The 25,465-nt window shown below is 36.7% G+C and overlaps 1 protein-coding gene across 1 annotated transcript; it reads left to right on the top strand.

Annotated features, from left to right (window-relative positions):
- Positions 1 to 19,693: 19,693 nt before the first annotated feature.
- On the top strand, positions 19,694 to 20,242 carry LOC149190578 (putative xyloglucan galactosyltransferase GT20). The gene has a single exon (XM_089410557.1). It carries the CDS (start codon positions 19,694 to 19,696, stop codon positions 20,240 to 20,242), a length of 549 nt encoding a protein of 182 aa, XP_089266683.1.
- Positions 20,243 to 25,465: the final 5,223 nt, after the last annotated feature.

The raw sequence follows: 25,465 nt of genomic DNA, 5'->3' as shown, positions 1-25,465 counted from the left end.
AACGTTTGATCTATAATAAGAGGCAATAACATATTTTTCAAATGTATCAATGTGATCACTATATTGGAAGCCTATTATGCTATTTTCCAAATGCATAGGTTAGGAAGCTAAGACAAGTATGGTGGACAATGAATTGGAAAATAACATGACACCCTTCGTAGCGAAAGACCCATAGTTGTTTTCTAAAAAACTTAGGAAATTAAGCACATTTATGGGAAATTAAGCAACCAACTCTACTTATGTTTGTAATGTTCTCTAGTTCCTAGTAGATCCACATTATATTTTCAAACTCAAGATGCCTACAGAGGGGTGATTTGTTCTTAGCCGTATATGTAATTAAATATGCTTGATGAACCTATTAAAAACTTTACGTTATTCATTGTTATTTTGCACTAAAAACATAGTTGCGGTTGACATAAAAATTGAGTCTCATTTCATTGGAGAATTATGCCAGTAAGTTGGAACCTAAAGCCACACAATATTATTTGAATAACTTCTTAAAGGATGCTACCAACCAATTTTATGCCAAAAAGCCTTTAATTTCAGGACACTACCACCCGAGTATGTAATATGATGTACACTATAGTATTCATCAATGTTCTCATTAATTTTATTGACCGTGTTTGATAATTTTAGGAGAAAGCTTTTGTCTTTTAGTCAAAACTAAATAATGGTTTTATAAGCCTTTATTCAATTTAAATTTTAAAGTCATGGTTTAAAAGCAGTCAGGTCATAAAATTGAGGTAGTGCACAATGATAATGGAGAAAAATTTGTATCTATGACATTCGAAGTATTTTGTTGAGACAAATGTATATTGAGACAATTTGTAATTTTTATACTCCTCAATCAAATGGTGTTGTAGAACATAGAAATATAATTATAGTCAAGGCAATGCAACACCATTTTACTTGGGGATATAAGAATTGATAAATTGTCTCAATATACCTTCTTTCCACCAAAATGCTTTGGATGGCATTGTAGCAAATTTCCCTTTGTTATCAGTGCCATGTATTTAAACAGTTTATTCAAGTCAAATGTCTTTACTTGTTTTAAGGCATCAAAAAATCCCTTCTTTGACTTTATGAAAAACAAAAGCATTTTTCTATTGAAATCATCAATAAAGGTTTGAAAATAATGGACTCAGTCGAACAATTCCACATTCATATACCAATAAATGTCTGTATGTACTAATTCCAACAAGCTTCGACTCTATTCACCACATGTATTAATGTTTTTCAACATCTAAACCTTCAGAAATGTTATTCTTCTCCATCTTAAATTAGGCTCTAATGTTGGTATAATTAAAATGTTGATACTGAAGCTCTAACCTGCCATATTTTGTTTTCGTAAATATGGTATTAAACACCAACTTGAAAATATAAAGACTACCTTTCATGAAAGTAGGCATAAATGAGAAGAGTATTACTTGTTTCTTAATAAAGTCACCAATTAAACTCCATTTTCAACCCTCAATTTTTAACGTTTTGATCACACAACAAACCCCTGGATAGAGTACAAAAATGTCAAAATCCATTAATTTTGTCTTTCTAATGATGTTCTAAAGAAAAATCCAATTCTCCAACTCTATAGCTCGTGGTCGTTATCATCTCCTAGTTGGACTTTTTTATGATATTTAAAACACTATAAGTTTATGTTTTGTGTTGCTACTGAATCTATAGTCAAGCAATTCACCTTGTCTACAACTCTTCAGATGCAAAGACTGAACTATCACTATCGAAATTATCTATTGAAAGAATAAGCATTCTTTCACAATATCCAACACTGCAACACAAACCTCTGCTTTTCCAATAATCATTTTAAAAGTGCCATTGGAAGACAAAATAAATAAAACCTCTCTTCTTTTCCATTATGTGATTTCCTTTCAATGGGTTCCTTCCCAAAAGATGTTATTTATGATCATGTTGCTGCCCTTTTTGAGCATCCTTTTATTGAGCATTTCAGTACCCCTACTTTAAAGTGGAGAGAAATTTGAAAAAATTAGTTTCCAAGAACTTTAAAGCCTCCTCTTAGAGTACAATGAACTGCATTATCTTCTTGTATGCCTACATCGAGGCCCTATATTTCTTCTTATAACAAAGCATTGGCTAAAGTATCCTTTTTTCATTTAGAAAAATAGATTCCAATGCACAGTTTGACAGTGGTATACACTTTATTCGTGTTTGTACCTATTGAGACTTTGGTACTTTATGTTCCTCAAATGCCACTACCAATTGAAAGTACAAAGTCTTTACAAGTGAAAAAATTGTTACTACAAGATGTTTATGAATGGGCATGATTTTTATATTAGTATTTCCTCTTGTGTGTGTATCTATGTGTTCCAAGTAATATCTAAATGGAGATAAACTCAATTTCTAGTCGCAATAGCAGTTGGTAACCCAAATGGATTTAACAAGATTTGAACCTATGACCTATGGCCTCTGTGTTAACAACATGCCTTGGGCAGAGAGTTCAACTAATTGAGCTAACCCTTAAGGATATTTTTATGAAAAAAAAACTTCACAAGATCTCCCCACATTTTTCCCAAAGTATCCATAAGCAAGGTGGCTAAATTTCCAGCCACAATAGTAGTTGATAAACCCAAGGGACTCAATTAGATTTGAACCTAAGACCTATTGCCTCCCTTTCAGCAACATGCCTTGGGTGGATGGTTCAACCAATCAAACTAACCCTTGGGACTCTTGTGTCTGTGTAAGGTAATCCCACAAGTCCTTCAATGTTTAACTGTGCACATCATCGATTAAATATGAGTCAATAACACAATTCCAATAATGTGTTATGGTTTACCCTCCTTTTACCAAGGATATGTTGCCTTTTTGGTGCTTTTGGAACCGAGTTTCTTGTGCATACACATTAATACACGAAACATTCCGTCCCCTTCAGCATTGTCTCCACTTTAAATTGGCAACTGACAAACCCTCTCTTATGAAATGCGATGAACATTATAGCTACACAACATCCATATCTATTATGTATGCTTCCACTTAGTATTTTATAAAAAAAAAATCAAACATAAACTTAACTTCTCATCTATGTTAGGATATTTCGACACATAGGAAATAGTTAAGTATAACTTGGTCTAGTATAGAGTTAGGTAAAGTGTGTTTCTTTACTATGTACATTTTGTAACTTACAATCCGACGGTCATGATATGTAGTGATCCGATGGTTCATTCTCTCCTCGGTATTATCGACACTTGATCCGTGGCTTAACACCCGATTGGTCCATGATCTCTATTTAAAGAGCATGGAGGGTCATTTGTAGGTTAACCGTTCATGAGAGAAGCTTATGTAAATTTTCATTCTTTTATTAATAAATTGCCTGGAGTGGCCGCGTTGGCTCAGGCCGCGGACTGTTTCCCTCTTTGAGGGTTTTAACCACGTCAAAAGTACTGGTGTATTGATCTGCGATCTATTTGTGAGCGGTGTCCTTTGGTGTTCTGTCTGAGGAACTTACCCTGTAAATTCCTACATGGTATTAGAGCTATTTGAGGGCCGCGTCCGTTGGTGATCCAAATCTGAAGCCGGTAGAACTGCATCCGAATATCGTTTCCTAGATCTACTGTTTCTGACTACTTTCGGGCCGAGAGGACTACTCTGTTGTGTTGGGAGCATCTGTTTCAGTGAGGAACCCCTGTCGTTTCACGCGAAAAGGTTTCCGGTAGCCCTAGCTGCGTCATTTTTAAGATTTGGAGGTATACAGAGTTTATTTACAGTTTACAATTATTTTCTCTCTGTTTATTTCGGTTTCGGTTTATTTAGCTTTTTTTATTACCAGATCTATACCTTTCATTTCTGCGTATGCTCTTTGCCCCGCGACTCTGTGCGATCTGGGCCAATCAGAAACAGAAAGGAAGGATTTTTCTCATGCGTATGCTCTTTTCCGCTGCGCCTTAGTCAGCATCTATAGCTTCAAGTTCTGTTAAAATGGAAGGTCCATGCCAAGTTATTCTTGACAGCACCAACTACTTCCAATGGTGGTCCTACATTGTGGATTTACTTAGAAGTAAAGTTCTCTACAGAATAGCCACAGGCCAAGAAACCAAACCGAAAGATGAAGATAAGGCAGCTAAATGGGAAAATAGGCAAGATCAAGCACATGGGTTGATAGGGATGTCTATTTCTCTAGATCTTAGATTCCATATTGCAAAACTTGATGCTCCTGATGAAGCAATGAAACAGATTACTAAAGTCTTTGGAATTAAAAATGAACTTAGAGCCCATCAACTTGAAAATGAGTTGCTTACATTGGACCCCAATAATGTTTCTTGCATTGAAGATTTTTTGTCCAAGTTCAAGACCCTTAGACTTCTCTTGGAAGGTGTTAAGGTTAAGAAAGAAGATAGTAACCTTATATATTCCATTCTTACTAAGTTGGGATCAACCTACTTTGTGTTTGTTTCCACCTTCCATTCTACAAGAGAAGCCTTCATTTCTTAAGGACAAGACTACAAGTCCCCTTCCTTTGATTCTTTTTGTGATTCTTTAATAAGAGAACAAGAAAAACTCGTACACCTTGGTCTTCTTAATCTTGGAAACTCTTCTAAGAAAGCGTTAGCCGCCCAGCAGCAACCAAATCCAAAGAATCCTAAGAAGTTGTATCCTAAAAAGAATGGTCCTAAACCAAACAAGGGTCTTAAGCAATTTCAGCCTCAAAATGAAAAATCATTTCAACAAAATGATAAGACAAATAAAAGCAAAGGGAAGAAGACTGATAAACATTGCAACTTTTGTAATCGAGATGGCCACTTAGAATCCAAATGCTTTAAGAAGATGGAAGCCTTGGAAGCAGCAATGAAGAAGCATAACATCCATTTGGAGCACTCTTCAACTTCATCTTCAGGAATGGCACTTTCTGCATGTGGTTGTCAAGCATCTCGGTATGGCTATGCACTAAATGTATCTTCTTCTTCTCATTCTAATGAGTGGCTCATTGATTCTGGAGCTTCTTATCACATGGCCAAAAACAAAGCCATGTTTTCTTCTTTAAATGATTGTAACACCAAAAATATATATGTTGGTGATGATAAATCTCTTAGTGTTGTAGGGACTGGAACTGTTCATATAGACAATGGTCAGTTTAATGATGTATTATGTGTTCCAACCTTATCCTGCAACCTTCTATCTGTATATCAGATAACCCATTCAGGTGAAGGTAAAATCGTTGAATTTTCACCTCACGATGTTGTAATTAAGGACTTAAGAGATCCTAGACAGATTTTAGCTACTGGCATTGCTGATGATTCTACAAGGTTGTATAAGTTTCACAACTTTGGGTCATCAAATCTTCCCTCAGTATTTGTTGCTCATAATGATGAAGTGAGCAAACTTTGGCATGAGAGATTTGGTCACTTAAACTATCGCTCTCTTCAAAATCTATGTAAAGAAAATATGGTGACTGGTCTTCCAATGGTATCTTGCAGAGATGGTGTTTGTTCCGGATGTGTACTCGAAAAACATCATCGGGACAGTTTTGAAAAACATGCCTCTTGGCACGCCTCAACCCCTTTACAGCTTGTGCATAGTGACTTATGTGGTCCACTTCCAGTTGTTTCCTTCTCTGGCTATTTCTTAACTTTCATTGATGATTTCTCCATACACACTTGGGTATACTTCTTAAAACTCAAGAGTGAAGTATTTAACATGTTCTTGGCCTTTAAGGCCTTTGTTCAAAAACAATCTGGACATCAAATTCTTAAGCTAAGATCTGATAATGGCGGAGAATATGTTGAAAACAACTTCATCAACTTTTGCACTGAGCATGGAATTCAAATGCAACATACTGTTCCATATACTCCACAACAAAATGGTGTAGCTGAAAGGAAGAATCGCACCTTAAAGGAAATGGCTAATTGTATGCTTCAATCTAAAGGACTTAGTCTTAATTATTGGGCAGAAGCAATTAACTGTGCAAATTACATAATAGATCGCACTCCTACTAAGGTTTTAAAGAATATCACTCCAGAAGAAGCATGGAGCTCAATCAAACCAGATGTAAGTCACTTTCTTGTTTTTGGAAGTGAAGCATGGGCCCATATTCCAGATGAGAAACATAAAGCTTTAGAACCTAAGAGTGAAAAATGTATTTTTATTGGATATTCTGAAGATGTCAAAGGATATAGACTTATTCCACTTAAGTCCAAAAATGTTATCATTAGAAGAGATGTAAAGTTTGCTGAAAATATATCGGCTTGCGAGCCTAGTTCGGCGGATGTGCCACGTCTTCCTATCTCTTCTACTTTTGAAAATATTTCTTCTTCAGATGATGAAAGCGAGGATGGAAATCCTCCCCCACCTTCTCAGGATCCTCCTTCAGCTCCTCAGCTTCCAAAATGGGTCCATGCTACTCGGGATGCAGCAGGTGATCTTGCCGGTGATCCTACAGATCAGCGACGTACACGTTCTCAGTTTGATAGAGCCTCTTCTTTACTGGCTCAAGCTTCAGTGAACTATGATCCTGACACCTTGCAGAAGCTTCAGGCCATCCAGATTGGGAAGCAGCTACGAATGAAGAATATCATTCATTATTGGCAAATGATACATGGGATCTTGTTCCTCTACGAAAGGGACGAAAACTTGTTAGATGCAAATGGGTATGGACCAGATGGGAAAGTTGATAAACATAAAGCTCGTCTTTTTGCTAAGGGTTTTTCACAAGTTGAAGGCATTGACTATACTGAAACATTCTCGCCTGTTGCCAAAATGAACTCTATCCGCCTTGTTCTTTCCCTTGCTGCCTTTTTCAAATGGGAAGTCCATCAGATGGATGTTAAATCCGCCTTCTTGCATGGGGACTTGCATGAAGAAATCTATATGGAACAACCTATTGGCTTTATACAAACAGACTCCAGCCTTGTATGTCGGCTTAAGAAATCCCTTTATGGTCTCAAGCAAGCTCCTCGAGCTTGGTATGCCAAAATGGATAACTTTCTTGTAGAAAATGGCTTTTCTAGGTATCATTCTGACAATACTGTCTACACCAAGAAAGTGGGCAAGTCTCTTATCATTCTTGTTCTTTATGTTGATGATCTTATCCTAACTGGTAGTGATCCCAACCTTATAAACCATGTGAAGTCTAGCTTTAAAAGGAAGTTTGAAATGACAGACTTAGGACACTTACATTATTTTCTTGGTCTTCAAGTCTTGCAATCCAAAGAAGGTATTTCCCTTTCCCAGTCCAAGTATGCCTGTGATATTCTACGCCATTTTCACATGGAAGACTGTAAGCCAGCCCCTTCTCCCTTTCAGTCTGGAGTCAAACTTTCAGTCACTTGTACTTCTCCTGAAGTTGATGCTACCTTATACCGTCAACTTGTAGGAAAACTTTTGTATCTAACCCATACTCATCTTGACCTTTCCTTTGTTGTTGGCCTTGTTGCTCCGTTTATGCAAAACCCACGTGAAAGTCATTGGAAAGCAGCTAAAAGAATACTTCGTTATGTTCGAGGTACAGTTCAGTTTGGGATTCATTACAGTGCCGAAGCATCTCCTCTATTGGTTGGTTTCACTGATTCCGATTGGGCTGGTGACCCTGATGATCGAAAGTCTACTGTAGGTTATGTGTTCACTCTTGGTTCAGGACCTATTACATGGGCTTGCAAGAAACAAGGTGCCATTTCTCTTTCTTCAGCAGAAGCAGAGTATCGTGGTGCCATAGAAGCTAGTAAGGAAGCCTTGTGGCTTCGTTAGATCCTGTCAGAGTTTGGCTTTCAGCAGCAACATCCGACTACACTTTGGTGTGATAATCGAAGTGCCATTCAACTATGCAAAGATCTAGTCCAACATCAGCGCAACAAACACATTGAACTGCACATGCACTTCATCAGAATGCTCATCCACGACCATGTTCTTGAAGTGCAATATTGTTCAACAGATGATCAAGTTGCAGACATCTTTACAAAGGCTCTCACAAAGGCGAATTTCACTAAACTTTGATTTATGATTGGAGTTCAGGAAGTTGTCACTAAGGGGGGATAGGCTCTAGTGCCTCCTTCCTTCTCCTATTGTGTCATATTTGTAAATCCTTCAATCCTATCCCAAGTTGTTCTTAAGGGGGGATGTTAGGATATTCCGACACATAGGAAATAGTTAAGTATAACTTGGTCTAGTATATAGTTAGGTAAAGTGTGTTTCTTTACTATGTTCATTTTGTAACTTACAATCCGACAGTCACGATATGTAGTGATCCGACGGTTCATTCTCTCCTCGGTATTACCGACACTTGATCCGTGGCTTAACACCCGATTGGTGCATGATCTCTATTTAAAGAGCATGGACGGTCATTTGTAGGTTAACCGTTCATGAGAGAAGCTTATGTAAATTTTCATTCTTTTATTAATAAATTGCCTGAAGTGGCCGCGTTGGCTTAGGCCGTGGACTGTTTCCCTCTTTGAGGGTTTTAACCACGTCAAAAGTACTGGTGTATTGATTTGCGATCTGTTTGTGAGCGGTGTCCTTTGGTGTTCTGTCTGAGGAACTTACCCTGTAAATTCATACAATCTAAATATTCTGTCAACCATCTCACATGAATCTCACATTCTCAGACACAAATTTTGTCAAACATTCTGCAAGGATTATTCAAATTTCAAAAGTTTAAATTCCATTTGTCTTTTAAATTTAAATAGATTTTATAGGAGGATTATATTTCCTCACTATACATAGCTTGGGATGTTGTAGTCACTCTCACCATGGCTTGGACTTGCTTTTGAGATTGTTGTCTCATTAAAGACTCATTATAGAACAAAGATGTGCACAAGATATGGTATTTCGCTTCTCTATATCTGAGTTTATTTTCAATTTTCTACAAATTATTATGGAGATCTAGAAGGGAAAAATAGACACAACAAACAAGATCCATTTCACAGTATGAAATGTTTTACAACAAAATTGTTTGCATTTTCCTATACAAATGATCTCCACCTTGAACTGCCACAATGGACTATTGATATACTGAATTACCGCCTTGTTAGATTAACTCCAAGTCTACATAGGCCACACTTTCCTCCCAAATGGTAGGTAAAACTATTTACTTTAAACAAAAATTAAAAAATTATACCTTGCGATCATAGTTTGTGGCTTTAATTAACGCTAATCTAGACAAAAACCACCTAATTACTATATAGTCAATTAGTTTCTTTGCAACTAACCAAAGGGTTCTGAATATATTGGATAATGGACAAAACCCATTTGAAATTGGGCTTGATATGTTCCTCTAGGTTTCATATCTAGAGTTCCAACATTTCATATATCTATCAAGGGGAAATTCACTTATTAGCATGGGTGAGTGCATCTGGTGAAAGTTTGAGTTCACTATAAACAAACCCATATTCGAAAATGTATTTTTCAAAGTGGATGAAAGCATTTGGCTTGAGTTCTCTGGAAAGGAACCCATATTCAAACCTCATAGAGGAGATTTATTAGGTGATAATATCAAAAAAATGTTTTATGCACCATATTAAAGCACTCTGGGGTTCATAGCTCCCACTAAAATGAAATACACATCATTTAACTTTCTGACATCGAGATTCATATCATATTAAATCCATGTTTAGTTAAAACCCTAGTTTTAGGAAGCAAAAGGTAATACTTGATACATTGTTGGCATAAATGTTGTTGGAGGTTAAGAACGAGAAAAAAATGAGCCTTTAAATGATTCTCGCAAACCCTGTGCCTCCTATATTACTCCTTGGCATCTGTAATATCCACCATACATTTCTCCATTGGAAAAGCATAGGTTGCACTCTCGATGAAAAAGAAGAAGAGGAAGAAGCAGATTTGGGTTTTGTCGGAGAAAAGAGTGCACTAGATTTCAAAGCCAGGTTTTTAGGGCTCTTAGAAAGCTTGAAACCCCGACGCTTCGCATGCACGGGCTTGTTGGCACTGGAATTTGTGGTTTGAATTTAAAAAAAGGAACCAAAAGAGTTTGCTTGTAACTTTTGGAAATCCCATATGGTCCATCATCTCTATCTTGGTACTACATGTAAGCAAGCAAACAAGTTCACCATTCAAATTGGTAATGGATACTCCAAGCAATAAAAAAAAACAAAATTAACAATTTAGAGCTGCTCTTTACATATTACAACATGCCTTCCATATATACATGGAAAAGGGTATCATCCATAAATCTCTTCACACATGTTCATGCATATATCTATACAAGATAATAATATGCTGTTAGGATATTCCGACACATAGGAAATAGTTAAGTATAACTTGGTCTAGTATAGAGTTAGCTAAAGTGTGTTTCTTTACTATGTACATTTTTTAACTTACAATCCGATGGTCACGATATGTAGTGATCCGACGGTTCATTCTCTCCTCGGTATTACCGACACTTGATCCGTGGCTTAACACCCGATTGGTCCATGATCTCTATTTAAAGAGCATGGAGGGTCATTTGTAGGTTAACCATTCATGAGAGAAGCTTATGTAAATTTTCATTCTTTTATTAATAAATTGCCTGAAGTGGCTGCGTTGGCTCAGGCCGTGGACTGTTTCCCTCTTTGAGGGTTTTAACCACGTCAAAAGTATTGGTGTATTGATCTGCGATCTGTTTGTGAGCGGTGTCCTTTGGTGTTCTGTCTGAGGAACTTCCCCTGTAAATTCCTACATGGTATCAGAGCTATTTGAGGGCCACATCCGTTGGTGATCCAAATATGAAGCCGGTAGAATTGCATCCGACTACCGTTTCCTATATCTACTGTTTATGACTGCTTTCGGGCCGAGAGGACTGCTCTGTTGTGTTGGGAGCATCTGTTCCAGTGAGGAACCCCTTTCGTTTCACGCGAAAAGGTTTCCGGTAGCCCTAGCTGCGTCATTTTTAAGATCTGGAGGTATACAATGTTTATTTGCAATTTACAGTTATTTTCTCTCTGTTTATTTCGGTTTCGGTTTATTTCACTTTTTTTAATACCGGATCTATACCTTTCATTTCTGCGTATGCTCTTTTCCCCGCGACTCTGTGCGATTTGGGCAAATCAGAAACAGAAAGGAAGGATTTTTCTCATGCGTATGCTCTTTTCCACTGTGCCTTAGTGTGATCTCGGAAAATCAGAAACATTGAGGAAAATATTTAGTTTCCAGCTAAAGCTAACTTCGAGCCGCAAGGTTCGTTTTTTTGTATGTCCGTGTTGGGTTTTGTGTTTTTTGTTTTGTAGGGAAAAAGAGCTTTCTCAAAGCAAGCAGAACCATTTTTTTAAAACAGCCTAATTTTTCGAGATCTTTCTATTGGAACACTTAGTTTCAGCATCTATAGCTTCAGTTTCTGTTAAAATGGAAAGTCCATGCCAAGTTATTATTGGCAGCACCAACTACTTCCAATGGTGGTCCTACATTGTGGATTTACTTAGAAGTAAAGGTCTCTACAGAATAGCCATAGGCCAAGAAACCAAACCGAAAGATGAAGATAAGGCAGCTAAATGGGAAAATAGGCAAGATCAAGCATGTGGGTTGATAGGGATGTCTATTTCTCCAGATCTTACATTCCATATTGCAGAACTTGATACTCCTGATGAAGCATTGAAACAGATTACTAAAGTTTTTGGAATAAAAAATGAACTTAGAGCCCATCAACTTGAAAATGAGTTGCTTACATTAGACCCCAATAATTTTTCTTGCATTGAAGATTTTTTGTCCAAGTTCAAGACCCTTAGACTTCTCTTGGAAGGTGTTAAGGTTAAGAAAGAAGATAGTAACCTTATCTATTCCATTCTTACTAAGTTGGGACCAGCCTACTCTGTGTTTGTTTCCACCTTCCATTCTACAAGAGAAGCCTTCATTTCTCAAGGACAAGACTACAAGTCCCCTTCCTTTGATTCTTTTTGTGATTCTTTAATAAGAGAACAAGAAAAACTCTTACACCTTGGTCTTCTTAATCTCGGAAACTCTTCTAAGAAAGCGTTAGCCACCCAGCAGCAACCAAATCCAAAGAATCCTAAGAAGTTGTATCCTAAAAGGAATGGTACTAAACCAAACAAGGGTCCTAAGCAATCTCAGCCTCAAAATGAAAAATCATTTCAACAAAATGATAAGACAAATAAAAACAAAGGGAAGAAGACTGATAGACATTGCAACTTTTGTAATCGAGATGGCCACTTAGAATCCAAATGCTTTAAGAAGATGGAAGCCTTGGAAGCAGTAATGAAGAAGCATAACATCCATTTGGAGCACTCTTCAACTTCAACTTCATCTTCAGGAATGGTACTTTCTGCATGTGGTTGTCAAGCATCTCGTTCTGGCTATGCACTAAATTTATCTTCTTCTTCTCATTCTCATGAGTGGCTCATTGATTCTGGAGCTTCTTATCACATGGCCAAAAACAAAGCCATGTTTTCTTCTTTAAATGATTGTAACACCAAAAATATATATGTTGGTGATGATAGATCTCTTAGTGTTGTAGGGACTGGAACTGTTCATATAGACAATGGACAGTTTAATGATGTATTATGTGTTCCAACCTTATCCTGCAACCTTATATCTATATATCATATAACCCATTCAGGTGAAGGTAAAATCATTGAATTTTCACCTCACGATGTTGTAATTAAGGACCTAAGAGATCCTAGACAGATTTTAGCTACTGGCATTACTGATGATTCTACAAGGTTGTATAAGTTTCACAACTTTGGGTCATCAAATCTCCCCTCAGTATTTGTTGCTCATAATGATGAAGTGAGCAACTTTGGCATGAGCGATTTGGTCACTTAAACTATCGCTCTCTTCAGAATCTATGTAAAGAAAATATGGTGACAGGTCTTCCAATGGTATCTTGCAGAGATGGTGTTTGTTCCAGATGTGTACTCGGAAAACATCATCGGGATAGTTTTGAAAAATGTGCCTCTTGGCACGTCTCAGCCCCTTTACAGCTCGTGCATAGTGATTTATGTGGTCCACTTCTAGTTGTTTCATTATCTGGCTACAAGTATTTCTTAACTTTCATTGTTGATTTCTCCAGATGCACTCGGGTATACTTCTTAAAACTCAAGAGTGAAGTATTTAACATGTTCTTGGCCTTTAAGGCCTTTGTTGAAAAACAATCTGGACATCAAATTCTTAAGCTAAGATCTGATAATGGCGGAGAATATGTTAACAACAAATTCATCAACTTTTGCATTGAGAATGGAATTCAAATGCAACATATTGTTCCATATACTCCACAACAAAATGGTGTAGCTGAAAGGAAGAATCGCACCTTAAAGGAAATGGCTAATTGTATGCTTCAATCTAAAGGACTTAGTCTTAATTATTGGGCAGAAGCAATTAACTGTGAAAATTACATAATAAATCGCACTCCTACTAAGGTTTTAAAGAATATCACTCCAGAAGAAGCATGGAGCTCAATCAAACCAGATGTAAGTCACTTTCGTGTTTTTGGAAGTCAAGCATGGGCCCATATTCCAGATGAGAAACATAAAGCTTTAGAACCTAAGAGTGAAAAATGTATTTTTGTTGGATATTCTGAAGATGTCAAAGGATATAGACTTATTCCACTTAAGTCCAAGAATGTTATCATTAGAAGAGATGTAAAGTTTGCTGAAAATATATCGGCCTATGAGCCTAGTTCAACGGATGTGCCACCTCTTCCTATCTCTTCTACTTTTGAAAATATTTCTTCTTCAGATGATGAAAGTGAGGATGACAATCCTCCCCCACCTTCTCAGGATCCTCCTTCAGCTCCTCAGCTTCCAAAATGGGTCCGTGCTACTCGGGATGCAGCAGGTGATCTTGCCAGTGATCCTACAGATCAACGACGTACACGTTCTCAGTTTGATAGAGCCTCTTATTTACTGGCTCAAGCTTCACTAAATTATGATCCTGACACCTTTGTAGAAGCTTCAGGCCATCCAGATTGGGAAGCAGCTATGAATGAAGAATATAATTCATTATTGGCAAATGATACATGGGATCTTGTTCCTCTACGAAAGGGACGAAAACTTGTTAGATGCAAATGGGTATGGACCAGATGGGAAAGTTGATAAACATAAAGCTCGTCTTGTTGCTAAGGGTTTTTCACAAGTTGAAGGCATTGACTACACTGAAACCTTCTCTCGTGTTGCAAAAATGAACTCTATCTGCCTTGTTCTTTCCCTTGCTGCCTCTTTCATATGGGAAGTCCATCAGATGGATGTTAAATCCGCCTTCTTGCATGGGGACTTGCATGAAGAAATCTATATGGAACAACCTCTTGGCTTTATACAAACAGACTCCAGCCTTGTATGTCAGCTTAAGAAATCCCTTTATGGTCTCAAGCAAGCTCCTCGAGCTTGGTATGCCAAAATGGATAACTTTCTTTTAGAAAATGGCTTTTCTAGGTGTCATTCTGACAATACTGTGTACACCAAGAAAGTGGGCAAGTCTCTTATCATTCTTGTTCTTTATGTTGATGATCTTATCTTGACTGGTAGTGATCCCAACCTTATAAACCATGTGAAGTCTAGCCTTAAAAAGAAGTTTGAAATGACAGACTTAGGACACTTACATTATTTTCTTGGTCTTCAAGTCTTGCAATCCAAGGAAGGTATTTCCCTTTCCTAGTCCAAGTATGCCTGTGATATTCTACGCCATTTTCACATGAAAGACTGTAAGCCAGCCCCTTCTCCCTTTCAGTTTGGAGTCAAACTTTCAGTCACTTGTACTTCTCCTGAAATTGATGCTACCTTATACCGTCAACTTGTAGGAAAACTTTTGTATCTAACCCATACTCGTCCGACCTTTCCTTTGTTGTTGGCCTTGTTGCTCGGTTTATGAAAAACCCACGTGAAAGTCATTGGAAAGCAGCTAAAAGAATACTTTGTTATGTTTGAGGCACAGTTCAATTTGGGATTCTTTACAGTGCCGAAGCATCTCCTCTATTGGTTGGTTTCACTGATTCCAATTGGGTTGGTGACCCTGATGATCGGAAGTCTACTGCAGGTTATGTGTTCACTCTTGGTTCAGGACCTATTACATGGGCTTGCAAGAAACAAGGTGCCATTTCTCTTTCTTCAGCAGAAGCAGAGTATCGTGGTGCCGTAGAAGCTAGTAAGGAAGCCTTGTGGCTTCGTCAGATCCTGTCAGAGTTTCGCTTTCAGCAGCAACATCCGACTACACTTTGGTGTGATAATCAAAGTTCCATTCAACTATGCAAAGATCCAGTCCAACATCAGCGCAGCAAACACATTGAACTGCACATGCACTTCATCAGAAAGCTCATCCACGACCATGTTCTTGAAGTGCAATATTGTTCAACAGATGATCAAGTTGCAGACATCTTTACAAAGGCTCTCACAGAGGCGAAGTTCACTAAACTTCGATTTATGGTTGGAGTTCAGTAAGTTGTCAATAAGGGGGATAGGCTCTAGTGCCTCCTTCCTTCTCCTATTGTGTCATATTTGTAAATCCTTCAATCCTATCCCAAGTTGTTCTTAAGGGGGGATGTTAGGATATTCCGAAACATAGGAAATAGTTAAGTATAACTTGGTCTAGTATAGAGTTAGGTAAAGTGTGTTTCTTTACTATGTACATTTTGTAACTTACAATCCGACGGTCACGATATGTAGTGATCCGACGGTTCATTCTCTCCTCGGTATTACCGACACTTGATCCGTGGCTTAACACCCGATTGGTCCATGATCTCTATTTAAAGAGCATGGAGGGTCATTTGTAGGTTAACCGTTCATGAGAGAAGCTTATGTAAATTTTCATTCTTTTATTAATAAATTGCCTGAAGTGGCCGCGTTGGCTTAGGTCGTGGACTGTTTCCCTCTTTGAGGGTTTTAACCACGTCAAAAGTACTGGTGTATTGATCTGCGATCTGTTTGTGAGCGGTGTCCTTTGGTGTTCTGTCTGAGGAACTTACCCTGTAAATTCCTACATATGCTAGTAGGGTTTCATGGTAGAATAGTGGATAGAAAAACCAACATGATGAAAATAAGAATAAAAAGTCAAGTAGAGTTGACAAGCATGGCCTATGAACTGATGCAGTCTATTCCCATCAACAACTCATGCAACGAGAGCCTTTCAAGGATTCCTAAATCTGTTGTTCCAATCATCATTGAATAATGGAAAACCCCAAGTCTAATTTATTTGTAGAAACTTCTGCCAACATGGCTAATCCTTTGTAAACATGTCAGTTTGTGATGGTGATTTACAGTAGTTCTTATGCGTTCAAGGAATCACATGACTTCTAGGGTTTCAGGGCGAGGAAGTGGGAGTTGTACCCATCATAAATTAATCCACCTATCACCAAACTAACTTCGACCAAGTTCACATCTGACCCTCTAAACCCCAATAAAACAAGTAAAGGGAGTCCTCTATCACTTTGGGGGGGGCGGGGGGGGCGCTTCCCGAGATATTTCAAGAAGTCTGGAATTCTTTTTTTGTGGCCATGGGACTCTTCTATTTCAGAACCATTGCTAACATGTACCATATTCAAGCCCCTTGTAGTGTAAGTGCAAAGCATGTGAAATGGGCACACCCTTTTGCTGTTGCTGTTGTGAAGAAAAACTCGTTGCTTCAAAAATCATGTCCTCTACAAGTGCAAGTATGAGCCAAAAGAGGGGGAATTTGTACTTAGGGGGCTGTTTCTATAGATATTTCCAATAGCGGTTTCTAGCGATCAGTGGATTTGAGCAATATTGTCCTCTACAAGTGCAAGTACGAGAAACAAGGGGGGTGGAATATGCACTCCTAGTGTTGTTTCCAGAGATATTTCCAATAGCCGTTTCTGGTGATCAATGGAATTCAAGTTAGGCTGCAACATTCACGTTGTACTTTTTTCACATTGAAGAAAAAGAATAACAAAAGGAAACTTCTACCAACATAGCTAATCCTTTGTAAACCTGTCAGTTTGTGATGGTCATATTTAGATACAACCGCTAAGGCTTCAAGGCGAGGAAGTAGAAGTTGTACCCATCATAAACTTAACCAACTATTTCCAAACTAACTTCGATAAAGTTCACATCTGACCTCCTAAACCCCAATAGAACAAATAGAGAGAGTCCTTTGTCATGGGGGCTCACTTCCTGAGATATTTCAAGAAGTCTGACATTCTTTTTTGTGTCCATGGGACTTATATTTTAGAACCATTGCTAACAGGCCTCGTATTCGAGCCCCTTCTAGCACAAGTGAAAACCATGTGAAATGGGCACACCCTTTTGTTGCTACTGTTGTGAAGAAAACCCCGTTGCTTCAAAAGGTCGGTCCTTTGCAAGTGCAAGTACAAGCCAAAAAGGGGGGAATTTGTACTCAGGGGGTTGTTACTAGAGATATTTCCAATAGTGGTTTCTGGCGATTAATGGATTTGAGCAAGCTTGTCCTCTGCAAGTGCAAGTACGAGCCAGAAGGGGGGGAGGGGGAATTTGTACTCCGAGGGTTCCTGCTAGAGATATTTCTAATAGCGGTTTATGGCAATCAGTGGCTTTGAGCAAGCCAGACTGTAGCATCGCTACAACATTCATGATGCACATTTTTCGCATTGAAGGATAGGAATAACAAACCAAAAAATTCTCAGGTTGTCATGCCCATGAGTTATCTTCCACATGTCAAATTGTCATTGAAGGGAGGAGGACGAAAATAACCATCTTTGATTCGCTGGATCTTCCCAGGCCAACCCCATAGAGGAACACCTATCGACATAAATATGATTATCTTGGTTACATATTATTACTAGCATAGATCCATCTTTAACTATGACTGTCGAGAGAGATCAAATCTCTAGATGCAAATCTTTCTTCAATTTTTGCATTCAAAAAAGAGATTGGCTCCTCGAAAGATTTGATCTCTCTCGGTGCCTATAGATCAGTGGTTAAAACGAATCTAGGTTAGCTATATATATATATATATATATTCTTGTCATTGTCACTAAAAACCTTCTATTTCAGTAATCATTTATGGCCCAATTGAAAATTACAAAAGAGTCAATATACTAAACCATGTGTTGTCAAAACCTAAAGTCCAAAAAATGCCACAAGTAAATTGACTATATCACCTCTTAATGATATTTATAAACATTAGTTTGTTATATTTTTCTAATTTTAATTTTAATCTAAATAAATTGACATCTCCAAATTTATCTTTATTTTTTTTTATAATTTTAATTATCGAACTTATTACATAATAGAACATTACAATATATTTTCCATATATATATATATATAATTTTAACTATAGAGTCCCTTTTTGTTTGTAATTTCAGTATTGGTGAGGCTATATCATGGTCATGTCCATGAATAATACCATAATAGGGTGGGGAATTGAACCGGTGACTTAACTTCTAGGAGTGTCTTAATAGTGCACCCGATCACGTCTATCCAAGACCTTGTGGGACAATTATAGAGACTCTTAATTTGATTGAGTCAAAATGTTTAGATAACATTACAACATCTCTTCCATACTGTGTTGGAGACTGCCACTTGGCATAATGGTTATTTGAATTTAACTTAATTACAGACTCTAGAATATGAGAATTTGCTGATTTCTGAAATTTATAATCACCAATGACAACAATATGATGAGGAGATCTAATAATTCCTTATAAATAATTATAATTTATTATTATACTAACTTAACCATATAAATTAAAAGGGCGGTAAATGCCTATACACAATAATCTATAATAAGAATTAAAACATTTACTTTATGATTTGCGTCACATTGGTAAATTAAAAAAACATAAAAACTTCTAAATTATAATTACCCCATAAAGCGTTCCCCTTTGAAATCAACTCTCCCAACTACCACTATGTGGGATTGTGCCCCCTCCTTTCTTTAGGTTAGACGATAGAAATATTTTATACCGTTAGTTTGATAACTCCATCACGCATATCAGGGGATACACGGCATATCCATGGGGTTATTAACTCCCGACATATCCATGAGGCTATTAACTACCAAGCAGTTGGTAAAGAAACCACACAATAAGTAAAGGAGGAGGGGAGGGTTTCAGTAGATCAGCGATGGCAGTGATGGCGGTGATAGAGGAGGACTTTGTAAGCGACCTGCTAATAACTATGGAGGCTCCTTTGCCTGTGTATCGAACAAAGGGTCCATTTTTGCAAAGATTATCTTTAGATTGGCTCAAAAATCACTCTAATTGGTTGTGATCAGTGATGGCTCAGCGACTGATTCATGGAACTCTCCATGTAACTGTCTTTGAGGCAGATTCACTAGTGATCCCGGTCGAGTAACGGGAGGAGCTCCCAAGTTCTTTAGAAAGGTAAAAAATGGTGTAATTTGAGTTCTAAGCTATAGAACGCTCGAATCCGCTATGATTCATTTTGTCTTTTGTCTTTTTTGATTATTGTTTGCGGTGTGGTTACAGTTCGTTCAGTGCATTGAAGGGCATTGAAGAGACTATGGGGTTTGGAAAAGGAGCTAACAGACTGTACCCGACCATCGATCTGGAGAAAGTTCTAGTGGGTTGAACTCGGTCTGGAGAAAGCTCTAGTGGGTTGAACTCGGATCATCCATGACGAACCCAAAAACCCATGATGGTACGAGTCCTTTCATGATGGTACGAGTCCTTTCACATTTACTGCGCTAACCAAGCTGGCAATGTAGGTGTTCTCTTTCATGCACAAAGAACTGTTGAATCTCAACTGCACTTTAAATACTTGGATGCTTGTATTTTCTTCCATTCTCGTTCTGATGAAGATATATGCAATGGCAATGGTAGATCAGGACAAGCGAGAGACCCGATATGATAAGCTTTGCAAGTGCCCCAAGACCCAACAATACAAAAGCCATTCGTTCCGTCCTCATCGAACAGTGTTTAGGCAGACCAGAGAGTTGCAATTTTTTGAACTGCAATTCCTGCGTTTGCCTAGGTCCCAAAAACACAGTGAACCTCTTCATGCAATCCGAATTCTGCCTTCAGCCTCCTGGTGATAGCCCTACTCGGAGATCCCTGTTCGATTCTCTTATAGCTGGGTGCATTCCTGTGCTGTTCAATCCCTTTACAACATATTATCAGTATCCATGGCATCTGCCTGCTAATGAGAGCTCCTATTCAGTTTACATAGCAGAAGAGACAGTTGAAGAAAAGAATATAAATGTGATAGAGGCTCTTCAGAAAATCCGAGAGGAACAGAGGAAGGAAATGAGAAAGACCATAATCCAGGAAATTATGCCTACCCTGGTCTATGGTGACATAGATTCAAGATTTAAGGTTTTCCAGGATGCATTTACAATTTCTTTGAATAATATTCTCTGGAAAACAACTAATCCCTCCAAGGATGAAGCCATTTGAATCCATGATGCATTCCATTATGGAGGGGACAATGCATTTGAGTTGGGGACAAATTTTGAACTTTACAAACAATTAAGCTCTTGTAAAAAATTGTTTTGAACTGAGGATACATGAACAATCAGACGTTCATGGTTCTTGTATTTGCAAATAAAGGCGTTGAAATGGGTCAGGCAATTTTCATAGGCGCTATCTCCACGATTCATAGGGAAAAAACTGAAGTGGAGTCTGCACCCAGCAACTTTCGGTTCGCTGGATGTTATTTAGTTATGTAGTCAAGAACATAGTTACTAGTTGTTATTTAGTTATGTATTCATGAACGTAATTATCGGCATCTTCTTTGGTTTTAGTTTGTTGGTTAAAGGCTACCAAAACCAGAGTTTTATACCGATCGAACCTCCAAATTACATTGATGCATATGTATGAGTTTTCCTTATTAGGCATTAAGAAAACTGTTCAATATCTAGAATTTAATTTCATGTATTTCTCTCTTTTAATACCATAAAATGTGCAAATTAAATCTATTCAATGTATCCATGACGTGTAGAATACGGATTACTTTAATTTTGAGTGGTTTAGTTCAGATTATTGTTTCATGGAGCAGGAAGTATGGCATTGGATGAGGTGGAGTAACTTTGAAACCGTCCCAACTCTGCCTTCAAGCTCTGACATAAGCCAAAACACAGTTGAAACGCTATTCAAAATTAATTCCATTTCTTCCTTTGACATAGTTTCTCCTCCGTGAATGATGAACTGTCAGTCGAATTGAAATTATTCAACGCGATTGTCTGTCTCTTAAATGTTTATCTCACTTAAAAAATTCATAAATTAAAATTATATTATTTTTTAATTAAAATCAAAATCATCCTATAAATCTAGCATCATCATTAAAGTCAAAACCAAAAGTAAATATCAGAAATAGTATGTGCGTTATGCATTAAGTTGTATGTGGTATCATTAAGTGAGAGTTAAATTTTTGTTCAAAAAATATTAAATCAAAATTATATTATTTTTAATTAAAAGTCCAAATCATCCTATAAATCTAACACCATCATTAAAGTAAATATCAGAAATAGTATTTGCATTATGCATTAAGTTGAGACTTTTCTATTAAAAATATTGTTTACATATATCAATATTTATTATCATTCTTCTTCAATCACCAAAGATACCCCTATTTAACAATAGGACCAATGTAAATGTATCCTATATAGCATCTATAAAAAATAATCCAAAAATAATAATTACATCTTTTAAATAAAGATATCATATCTACATATAACCACAACTAGTATATTATTGCCAGAAATGTTGATGAAATAAACCAGAAATGTTGATGAAATAAACCAAAAGTATCCCATGATATATCATCTAAAGAATATTTTCCTTGAGACAAGATAATAGTCGTTGTTGTATGCACTATAGATGATCCCGCGAGGAAGATATCGATGGACAACTTTGATAATGCATCAGTCCCATTTTGTTCCCGATTTTTTTTTAATCATGTATATCCAATAGGAAAGCATGGGAGGATCAAAGGATGTCTTGTTCATAGTTCACTTAATAATTTTTTTAGAGTTATCAAATACATCAATTATCTCTATGGATAACCATTTTGCACAATATAATACATTCCATAATGCAATGCAACGATCTATACTGAACCAACATAAATGATAACATTGTCCTGGCTTAATAACTATATATGCACCACAACAAAAAATGTTCTTATTTGTATCCTTGTCAAAAAAAACCCACTGAGTTTTGACGCGAAATTTCCACAGTTTGATGCATCCAAGGACCAGTCTCATTGAAGTATGAACATATATTAATACTGGTCCGATTGATGTTCAATGAATAATTGTAAAAAATACACATATTCATGCATTTCCAAATTCCCCATATGATATAGAAAAACAAGGTTCGGCATTCTTTGTATCCCATCTTCCGGTGCATAATAGAAGTAGCCACAGATTTTGTATTCCAATCTGCAGAGAACTTCAATATGAAGGATTCCCTAACCACTATATTCTTTGTTCACGGTCATATCATCTAGGTGTTAAGCTCCATTAATTTTTTCACACCATCTAGCTGAGATAACAGAGCTTGGAAGTGCCTTCAGAATTTCTGCATTCTTTTCTTTTTGCTTAGATAGCTGGAGCGTGGTTTTCAGAAAGAAGTTGCATCAAGAGTTTCACCAATGGCTGGAGGTAATTCGTATCCCTGGGCATTATGTTTTAATGATTCTTTGAGTTTATTCCGCATGCAGAATCGCTGTTTAAATTTTTATAATTCTCTTACATTTGGTATCAGAGCCCTTTTACCTCTACCTTGCTGTGTGTTGGCCAAGAAACGAATTTCGATCCACCGTTTCGTTCCATAATTTATTTCTTTTTGCGCAAACCGTGGGTCGAATACATGACCTGTGTGTAGTTGGCCATAGCACCTTATTATTGGAGGTCTAACGGATTGAACCCGCGACCGAAGGATGTCAACCAGGACTTTTTATCCCATTTATCGTATTGTTGGGAATAATTGCCCTTTCTGAATATGCACGCATTTAATCAGTCGGGAGAAAAAAAAAAAAAAAAAAAAAAAGTCTTTTTCTTCCTCTATATATTTAACGCCCCAATCAAATAATAAGAATATACACGTGGTCAAGTGTATTTCCAATATATATATGCACTTGATCCATCAAGGAAAATTAAGCTTCATCTGAATCTCTTGAGCCTCTAGTTCTAGTTCTGACATACGCATTTGATTGTGTTTATATGCATGCATTTGATCACTCAAGGAAAATAAAGCTTACTATATTATACTCATCTGAATCTCTTGAAAAGGTCAAGAAAGTATTATGTGCATATGCATGTTTGGCCAATGCGTAAAGAGATTTTACCAATCGGCAAATGAAATTTGCGTCAAAACAATTTTCCAGCGTCTAAAAGTTACAGGTTCAAAAGTAAATGCCGATTGTGACGCTGTATCTGTACTGTTTCAATGCCTGTCTTTGTGTTTTATTTTTGAGTTTTTGCTTTTGAATAACACTAGCCGAGGTCTGGAGCTTTCTTCATATCAGTAAGATCAGATATTGGATCTTTCGAGAAGGAATGGTTCTCCTAAAAGACCTGAAGCTATCGTAAAATAGAAAATTTTTTAGTTACCTTACAATTATATGTGGAACTACTCTAGGTATGGAAACTCAGCGTATACATCTTAACATCAATCATGATATTTTACAAATAGTAGCCATAATGATGTGTAGAGGCTCCCGTAAATTAATGACGGTATTGCAGTCTTGTTCACAAACGAAATTGTGAACAAGAAAGTCAAATAGCTTATCTTTTGAAAGGTTATCTATTATGAAGAAACTACACGGATATTCTAGTTCTGCTACTCGAAGCTTTCTATTACAGTATAAAATACTCTGTTATAAATATCAAAAGCTTTCACTGCTTGTAGGTATTGTATGTCAGAAGTTGTCTCAACTGATATATCAGATAGATGTATTAATGCTATTGAGTAATTGAATTCTTATGGGTATAAATTATTTTAATTGTGGAGGCTGGAGTTTAAATATGAGGTTTTTGTATTCATTTTATAAAATATTAGGGGAAATGAATATAGGGATGACCTTTGAAGTATTACTTAAAGAAAATAACTCTAAATTGTGAGAATCTCTATTTTGAACTCAATAGCCTTGCAATGCAATTTGTAGTCATTTTCGGTAATGCTGACTGCTTTAACCTTAATTTTGATTTTGCTGGAGAATTATTACAGTTATATGGAGTTTATTAAAATGTCATTTTGACTTACTCCTTTCAGTAAACATTATTTTTCTTCTCTGATTAAGTTTTGTTTATGCAACAAAACTAATGTCTAAGTGATCCATATAATTTTAATTAATTAGAGAATAGCCACAGCATCTTTAATTAAATAAAATTATATATTTTGATTGGTTAGATCACATGAAGATTATCTAGACATTAAATTGTAATTAATTACACTGAATATAATAAATTTTATCCCACAGGAATTTTTATTATATTTATGTAATTAATTAGGATAAAATTTCATAACCTACCCACAGGAGTTATGAATTAATAAGTTTTATCATAAAGTTTTATTGAATCTGTTTGAGATGAAAATTTAGTCCACAGGCAATTTTTATGTCATTAGATTCAATTTTTTTAGCATGATTTACATCGGTAAAACATGAAAGTTTATTAAGCCTCAATTTTAACATAAGCATGTGATTTTTTAATGCAGTAGTACAACCTACAAATTTCTCTGAAATTCGTTGTGACATTCCCGAACTTAAGGAAGTAATCTCGTTTGTTTGTTATGAATCTAATATGGTTAACGTTAATATTAACACATGGTGGATTGATTCTGGATCAACAATTCACATTTCGAATTCCTTGCAAGGTTTGCAAAACCTAAGGAAGCCAGTGGGAACTGAGCAAAGCATCTTATCAGGAAACAAGATGGGCTCGCATGTAGAAGCTATAGGAACATGTTATTTAACTTTAAGTAGTGGCTTTGTTTTAGAATTAGAAAAGACCTTCTATGTTCCAAGTTTTTCTAGAAACTTGATTTCAGTTTCAAGGCTTGTACCTTTTGGATATTCCTTAAACTTTTCAGAAAAATCTTTCAGTCTATTCTATAAATCTGATTATGTTGGTAATGGTATTTTGTCTAATGGTCTTTACTGCATTAATTTACAAAACAATGTCACTTATGATTCAATGCATGTTCACACTGGCACTAAAATATGTGTTATTAATGAAGATTCCTCTAAATTATGGCACCGGAGACTAGGTCATATTTCCATAGAAAGAATTAAAAGATTGGTAAATGAAGGAATACTTAATACTCTAGATTTTACTGATTTTGAGACTTGTGTGGACTGCATAAAGGGAAAGCAGACCAACAAGTCAAAGAAAGGTGCCAATAGGAGTTCAGACATATTAGAAATCATACACACTGATATATGTAGTACAGACATGGACTCACATGGTCAGAGATACTTCATCTCCTTTATAGATGATTACTCATGATATATGTATCTCTACATGCTTCATAACAAGAGCGAAGCATTAGATGCCTTTAAGATCTTTAAGGCTGAAGTAGAGAAACAATGCGGCAAGCAAATTAAGATCGTGAGATCAGATAGAGGTGGAGAATATTATGGTAGATACACAGAAGATGGACAAGCACCTGGGTCAT

Source organism: Pinus tabuliformis, chromosome 3_1 (assembly GCF_031772625.1).
Source record: "Pinus tabuliformis cultivar Carrire ecotype Pingquan chromosome 3_1, CPIR1, whole genome shotgun sequence".
In the NCBI taxonomy this organism is placed as follows: Eukaryota; Viridiplantae; Streptophyta; class Pinopsida; order Pinales; family Pinaceae; genus Pinus; species Pinus tabuliformis.
The sequence above is the reverse complement of the archived record's forward strand: the minus strand, read 5'-3'. Positions and strand labels throughout refer to the sequence as shown.

Coding starts and splice junctions, on each gene's coding strand:
- LOC149190578 (XM_089410557.1), top strand. CDS start 19,694: ATGATAAGCTTTGCAAGTGCCCCAAGACCCAACAATACAAAAGCCATT.